The following is an 8,273-nucleotide window of genomic DNA, read 5'->3' as shown; positions in this document are numbered from 1 at the left end:
AGCTGGCTTTAATCGCAGCGTGATGCTCAAAGCCTCCCAAAGTCCAAGTGTTTCCTTTCTTTCTTTCTTCTTTCCGTTTTTTTTTTTTTTTTTTTTATAAGCGTTGCTTCACTGAGGCAGAGGGCTGCCTTTGAGTGACGTCAGGAGTTTGAGCAGCAAGCTGCACAGGAGAAGGGAGGCTGGGTGAGTGACAGCCCAGCCTACTTTTTAATAGCTTTGTCATGTGACTGGGGACTGTAGTAAGACAGGTGCCTTCAGTTCACTCTCAGTAAGGGGCTGGTTGCCTGCATGAGTGTGTGCTCAGTGTCACTGTGGATTGGAGTTGAAAAAGCTTGACTGGCGTCATTCAGGAGCTGGATGGCGTGGGACATGTGCAACCAGGACTCTGTATGGAGTGACATCGAGGTGAGCTGGGGCTGGGCTCGGCATTGCAGCCAGGACTGGAGCCTTCCTCACGATGCAATTATTCTTGTCAGGGGGGAAGGGCTTGGGCGAGGAGAGAGGTAGAAAAGTAGCCTGGGCAGGAGCTTTTGGAAAGGAATCTTAATCTTATCTTAACTCCAATAAGTTTGCTATTTTAAGGTGGCTCTGAGATGCCACAAGCAAATCAAAGCTAAGCTGCTGTCATCCGTATCTGTTGCAGTTGGAAACTCTTTCCATGTGCCTTTGGCTCTGTTTCTACTCATATACAATATTTATGCTCTAAGATATTGATATGAATCAGAAGCTGAAGTCTTTCCAGTGGTATTTAGTGGCCTGGTTGGAAAAATGCCATTTCTATTTATAATAACATGAAGATAAAAATATTAAAATGGATGTGCTCAAATAGAGTCAGTTTTGACTCTAGTCTGGATTTTTTTTTTCCCCGTGTCTCTGTGTTTATCAGACAGAGAACTCAAAAATCCTAAATAATCCTGCTGGGCTCTTTTAGATTGCTTTTCTCACAAAACAGTGAAGCTGATTCCTTTAAAACTCCTCCATGTGGTTGAAAGATTTGGCCAGCAAACAGGAAAAAAAAAAAAAAAGTAAGGTGCCAGGTTTTCCATTCGTGTCAGTGGCAGGGAAGCCAATGGTTAAATCTCGCTGTACCACGGAGAGCTGCCTGAAGCCGGAGAGAGAATAGAGTTTATGCAGGACTGTGTGTGGAGCTGCTCGCTGCTTGTGTAAAAATAGACGGCAATACATCAATTCCACAGTCTCTGCTGGCTACAATTCATACCAGGGGAAAAAAAGCAAGCCGTTTCCTCGTAATCTCTGGAGTCTAGAGTGACAAGTGGGGGGACGAGGGCCTGGCATGTTTGCATTCCGCACAATGCAGTGTTCTCGGAAAGTTTGGGCAAGTTGGGAAACAAGTGAAACTTTCTCTGGACTCTGATGAGATGGAATCGAATTGAAGTGCACGGAGGATCTGAGCTGCTAACAATGAACCAGGCAAAGGACTGCAAGTGCTTCCTCTGGGTGGCTGGGGGCACGTAGGGTAAGGGGGGAGGGTCGAGTGTCACACGTGATTTGATTAAATAAGATGTCCATGTGGTGCAGCGATACACATCTAAAGTGAAAATAATTTGGCCCAGGCCGTCTGCGAGTGCATTTTTCCTATCTAGCCAGGCATGCCCTGGATTCTTAACTCTTTGCTGGGTTTGCAAGTGGGGGCTTGGTTTGCCCTCCTTGCCTCGGCAGAGCATATTTGTGGATTGTGACGGTTCTTATGTTGTTGTGATTTCTCGGGAAGGTGGCATAGATATGGCTAATGCATATGTCCTGTAGCTATTATGAGTCAGGGTTATAAGCGGCTTCAAAGTCCCAATTGTCTTCGAGTTGCTGGCATGTCCTGTGGGTGGCTGTCTGGCTGGCACCGTGGGTCTCAGCAGCTGTAGTTCCATTTTTCCATCAAGTATCATTCCCGATGCTGTTAGGAGTTGACTGAGAAACTAGATCACATGGAAATACGGCAGATTTACTGTAATCACTGGAATTCCTGGAGTCATTTTAAATAAGCGTCAGGACCATTTAGGGTAGTGGCCCTTTTATTTTTGTCTTAAGGAGGCGAGGTCTCGGGCTAATTGTCCAGCTGGGGATTGAGTTGTCGGCTGACTGAGACGGGCCCGTCGCTCCTCTGTTGCACGGTAGACAGCAAGCTGCTGGAAGCTTTGCCCTGGCGGCGGCAGCTCTGGGAATCACCTCTGCCAGTCTAAAATATTATGAGCAGCAGGTAGCGTAGGCAGCTTTCATTTTTTGAATCATTAGTGTTTGCTGTCATCCTAAAACGTATTACGCCCTTTTGTACATAATGACAGGACAGTGCGTTGGTTAATAAAGGCCTGTATCACTATAGCTACTCAGAGTCCCCGGTGTTTCACAGTTTAATGAAGGTGATGTGCAATAAGGTTACTAAGATTGATAGAGACGATACATGACAAGCACTCCACTAAGACTATCATTCTTAACTGCCCCCCGCCCTAGCCCCTTCCCTGTCTTGACTAATTTTTTTTTAAAGAAATATGATTCTTTTTTCATTAATATAATTAATGTGGCCAAGTCCACTCTTTCTTCTCTCTCTCTTTAAAATTTACCATCAATGGCTCAAAAACCTCCAAAAGGTTAATGGAGAATTATACTTAATTATAATGATCCATTATCATCAGTGCAGTTAAGCTAATTTATTGTCTGCTCCTTAACTAAGAGAAAAGTCTGTTGGGGTGAAATAACGTACAATAATTAGCCTTTTGTGTTTAGTAACTGCTTTATCCTCTTAAATCTTATTATAAAATGAAGGCTACAGTTGTGAAATAGCTGTTGTAGTTGCACAGAGCCAGGAGATTGTGGGTCTGTAACTGTAAGAAAGCCCACCTGTTACAGAGGTATGGGGGAGCGGTAAATATCAGCATGGCAGATGAGGACAGCTACAGGGCTTGGACTGGGAAGTCTGGCATCATCCAAAGGCCAAATATAAATGAATAACAGGAACACTTGCTACCACTAATGTGTTTTAGATTATCAGGAGAATGCCACATGCAGAAGCCCTGATTTTATTAGCATGTCAACATTGGCAAGAGCACATGCTCATTTTTCAACCATAACTTAAAAGTGAAAATGAGACAGAGGAAAGGGAAGGGGAGACATAGGTGAATGATAGCACAGTAAACTACAAAAAGCTATCTATCAGATCTTTTTGATGGTTTTCAAAAGTTACTCAATACATACTTAGGAAAGGTGAAAAGGTTTTGAACCAGCCATGCCTAGAAAGGGCAGTTAGAGAGAGAGAGAGAGGCAGCAAGCAGTCGCCCAGCAGTTAGTTGCTGGGGCATTCAGCATTCCGAAGCAGGTTTCTCACTTATGCTCTGCACAGCAGGAGCTGAGGCCAGATGTAGAGATCTGATGTTCCCTAACTTTGATGTTTTTGCTGTTGTTTTTGTTGTTTATGTGTTTATTTTTTAAGGACTGTCCCCCAATAAATTCCTAGTGGTTTTTGCAGTGCTGAAAAAGTTATCCCTTTGTCTCCCAACTGGTCACGTTGTGGAAGAGTTAAAATGGTGCGTTTGTGCTTAGAGGATAAGCCGTGTGGGCAAGTTTGAAGACTGGGAAGTGTTACACCCAAAACAAACCATGGACATTGCGCCAGAATAAAACTTCCTTAGCCCAGTCTTTGCTTGCTTATGAACCTAGTCAAGGATACGGATATGTAACTTAGGCCTAACTCAGATAATAAAAAGGGAAAAGCTAATAAAATGGTAAGGAAAGTTTTGATCGGGAGGATGGCCCTCACGCTGCTGCGTATGACCTGGGTAATGTCGCCTTCCAGGGACGATGGGTGCTTGGGAACAATATCTGCATAAAACTTATTTTATTCAAAATCTAAATGTCGAGCAGGATCTTCAGCTTTATGCCCAGCCGCTGCCTGGCCGTGAACAATTCCACCCCGTCTCTCCTGACCCCTGAATGCAGGGCCATGAGGGTGGCGCTTCAGAGTGGGTGCCTGCTGACGTAGACACTTTGGCGTGTGGGTGGATAAAGTCCCATGTCTCTGGCATCACGAGATCCCTGCCGTAGGAAGTTTCTGTGGGGCTCTTCACAGTATGCAGTGAGGAATCAGCAGCCAGATAGCCAGTTTGAGATTAGAAGACCACCTCTTTGGTAATGGGGTCCACCTTCCTCAAAAGCCACAGTGTGGGACAGTTAAAAGACCACCTACCCCACCCAAAGAGGTGAATGACGATGCCAGTCTAGAATAGCCTTGGTGACAAGCAGCCCAGCCACAGTAAAGTATATTATAAACCTATCAATATAGCAAAATCATTTTAAAATGCCAAAGTTCCTTTCAATTCACTTATAGTCTAGGAATATATACAAGATAAAAAGTACTACTGTGATTTTTTTTTTCCAAATGTCAGATGATCCCAGTCCAACACACACACACACACACACACACACACGTACACGATATGCGTGTTAGACACAGTGAAAGATATACAATTATTTAGAAAAAAAAAGTACTACTCTGATTTTTTTTCCCAGGTGTCAGGTGATCCCAGTCTCTCTCTCTCTCTCTCTCTCTCTCTCTTTCTCTCTCTCTCACACACACACAAACATACACACACACCTTGCATGTTAGACATAGTGAAATATATACAATAATTTAGGAAAAAATACAATTTTTATCTTCATCACAAGGCACTTGATTTTGACCTATTTGAGATGTAGAGTCGAGTGAGACTAAAAGATTTAAATCACAGTTCAAGAGAAGCATGGACGAGTTAGAGGACTTTGCATCATTAGTTGCTAAATGAATTATATGGATTATGCTGGTTAAAAAGAGCGTACATGGAGAAAGTTTTCCTGGGAGAGTTCTTATGTTCTATTTTTTCATTTAGCAGTTGTTTATTTTGTATCTGGTATGTGTGATATCAATTCCAATGTAAAATCAAATATGTGTCCCTTCCTCAATGAGATTATACTCTAAGAGTAGGGTGAAATTTTGCATATAGTTAACCAGAAAACAATTTGAAACTCAGTAAATGCTGACTAGCAAAGAGGCACAGACAAATCTATTTGACTTCTAACAGGAAGATTCAAAGGCAGCTTCACAGAAGCATGGATTTAGAGGTAGAATTTTGGATCCAATGGATCAGGCAAAGTATCCTTTGGGAACAAAGTACATTAAAGAATTTAGGATGTTTTTTCTAGTGACTGAAACCCTGGAAACCAGCTTTGGTGGTGTCGTTGAATTAACCAAGCTTAATTCCTATCACATGCTATTGCAGTTTAATAAATTCCTGAAGTTAATGAAAGCTTTTTTTTTTTCCTCCTGCCTCCTGCAGTGTGCTGCTCTGGTTGGTGAAGACCAGCCCCTTTGCCCAGATCTTCCTGAACTTGACCTTTCTGAACTAGACGTGAACGACTTGGATACAGACAGCTTTCTGGGTGGACTCAAGTGGTGCAGTGACCAATCAGAAATAATATCCAATCAGTACAACAATGAGCCTTCAAACATATTTGAGGTAAGGACACCGCTTGGTGAAAATTAATTTCTCATTGAACTTGGCCTGGGCCAGACTAACATGAGTTTTGGACTGAAAGCATAATGGCTTCTTACTTAGCTTTCCTCAAAAGACTTTTTATAATAGGCACTTGGCACTTTATATTTTGTGAAAATCAGTGTTTGGAAAACATGGATTCTTTTTTTTTTTTTGAATTAAGGGGCTAAGAACCCACAGAGTGCATTAAACTGTGTTGAAATACTAAGGGATTGTGAAAGAATTAGTGACAAAGAAGAACAAATGTCTAAACCTGTTTATCCCTAATTCCCACAGAAAATGGTGCCTAATATAAATTAACATAAAACAAGGCATTTCTTATTAACCAAGAGGTTAAATACTTACCTTTATTTGTTTTACAAATTAGGTGAGCAATTTATTATTATGTATTTTTTATCTATACTTTTGATTTCTATATATCTTGGAAACTTCAAACCCAACACTTCTAATATTTACTTATAAATTAGTCAAAATATATTTACCTTTCAGTTGTGAAAATTACCTCCTAGGTTCTATACTTTTATGTTGTATTGTAAGCTTACCCTTTAGCATTACTTTAAGGAAAGAAAGTTCTTTCTCACATAATCAGTACTTAGTTACTCAAAAATAAATGGCTTCTTATAGAGACGAACATTGAAGACTCTGGCAAGTGAACTGAATAAAAGTTGCCAAAGCAACTACTTTTCAGTGTCTCTACCACCAGCACCACCACCATCATCTAACATTTTCTACCTGCTATTTGCCAGACTCCATACAAAGCACTTTAAATGTATTTTTTATCCACCAGCAGAGACATTTCTTATACTTCAGTGTTATTTGGTTGAAATCTTGAGTCATTAAGAAAGCCAATTTTACAATATTTATTGAGTTTTTCCAGCACCCAGCGCATAAAAGACACTGAATAAATGTTTATTGAGTCATTAAGAAAGCCAATTTTACAATATTTACTGAGTGTTTCCAGCAACCAGCACATACAAGTGCTGGTTGAATAATGAGTGAATGATGATATAGTAATGTTAACAGCAATAATAGTGATAACAAAATGGCCAACATTTTAGAACACGTGTGATTTATGTGTGTCATCTAACTCATCCCTTAAAACAGCCTATCACTTGGGTACTGGTATCACCATTCCCATTTCGCGCATGCAGATGCTGAGCCTCAGAGAGGTGAAGTGATTTCCCCAAATCACCCAGTTGATAAATCTAGGCCTGGGAGTTGAACCCCAAATTTATTTGACTTCAGTGCCAATATCATTGATTAAAAATAGAGTAACAGTGAATTTGGGTGACAGCCATTTTTGACAAAGACACATCAAGCTGCTTCTTTGCTCAATATATTTAAAAATAGAACAGAATCTTCCCTTTCAGTGTTGGTTGGCATGAGCAGGGGTAGCTGGTCAGCCGGGGCAGCTCCAAGTCCCGCCGACGGCTGCAGCTTCATAATGTGTGCGGAGCTTTATGTGGGTGGGGGAAGAGGCCCTATGGTAGTGGAGGTGGCAGCGGGGAGAGGGAATGCGGTGGAGGAAATGCTGAAGGGTTGTGGTTATTGACACTTTCCCAGGCTTCTCAGCCGGGTCTTAGAAAGTTCATGTGAGGACTTGGCTGGTTAGAACTGGTAAAATGAACATTCCTCATTCAGTACACTTGTCAGGTTACAGGCCCATTTTAAGTCATGCAGCATTAAATAAACAGTACTTTTGAAAATGCCCATCTCTATAGACCTCTTATCTAAAAATCGGCTGTTCCATATTGGGTGAATGCCATGCGTTTTGGATGATGGTTAGGGAATAAATAAAAGGCAGCTGTGGGGGAGGTGTTGGAGATGGCGAGGTACTCAATGTCTCCCTGGTGGGCTGCTGTCAAAAAAAGACCACTTTCTCCATGACCTTGTGTCCCCATATTTCGTGTTATAGCACCTACACAAGGTACTCCTCACTGACACCTTTGGGTGACTTGGCTGAGCAACTGGTTAGCTATCTAGAGATGCTTAATCTACACAAAGATGCCCTTTTGTGTTTTCCTATATAATTTTCTACCACTGATAGAATTGTTTTCAATGCTTTAAGACATAAGGTTCATTTATTTTAATCTATCATTAGGTTATTTTAAACCAGTGGTTCTCAACTAAGGACAGTTTTGCTCCCAAGGGGACATTTATCAATGTCTAAGGACATTTTTTTTTGGGGGGGGGACTAGAGGCAGGGAATGCTACTGGCATTTACTGGGTAGAGACCAGGGACGTTGCTAAATATCCTACAATGTGCAGAACAGCCCCCACAACACAGAAACATTTGGCCACAAGTGACAACATTGCTCAAGTTGAGAAGCCCTGCATTAAAAAGAAAAAAAAAAAGTTGTTGAAATCCCCTTCATAAAACACTGAAGGTAAACGGGTCATATTGCTGAGAGAAGATATAGTTAAAAGTATAAGGTAAGAAGAATCAGAAGCCATACAAAATAATCAAGATATCCAGGATCTTGAGATTGATAGATCAGGAACCCTCTTAATGACAGAGAGCAAAAGTGACTGTTTAGGTAAATCCCCCTAACAGCTTTCTCTGAAGTCACAGAAGCCATTCCTCTCTGTCTGGGCAAAGGGGAAGGCCATATGTGGCAACACCGTGACAAACAGCTGAGGCTTCCCCAGCATTTGCATACAGCCAGGATGCCTCTACTCTTTGCCCTCTAGTGCTAAACTTAAACATCTTTTTCTCTAACAGGCGGAAAAAAAAAAAAA

General features: G+C 41.5%; 1 protein-coding gene across 2 annotated transcripts in view; it reads left to right on the top strand.

Annotated features, from left to right (window-relative positions):
• Positions 1–238: 238 nt before the first annotated feature.
• PPARGC1A (PPARG coactivator 1 alpha) overlaps positions 239–8,273 on the top strand; it is a 92,803-nt gene continuing 84,768 nt past the window's right edge. For both annotated transcript variants that reach the window (XM_054581994.1, XM_054581993.1), the window contains exons 1-2: positions 239–405; positions 5,319–5,498. In XM_054581994.1, the coding sequence (XP_054437969.1) occupies positions 358–405; positions 5,319–5,498 (228 nt within the window). In that variant the 5' untranslated portion in view covers positions 239–357. The remainder of the gene's footprint in view (positions 406–5,318; positions 5,499–8,273) is intronic.

The sequence above is a fragment of the Pteronotus mesoamericanus genome, unplaced genomic scaffold, assembly GCF_021234165.1.
Source record: "Pteronotus mesoamericanus isolate MK-2021 breed Mesoamerican mustached bat unplaced genomic scaffold, CSHL_Meso_final contig_68, whole genome shotgun sequence".
Taxonomy (NCBI): Eukaryota; Metazoa; Chordata; class Mammalia; order Chiroptera; family Mormoopidae; genus Pteronotus; species Pteronotus mesoamericanus.
The sequence above is the reverse complement of the archived record's forward strand: the minus strand, read 5'-3'. Positions and strand labels throughout refer to the sequence as shown.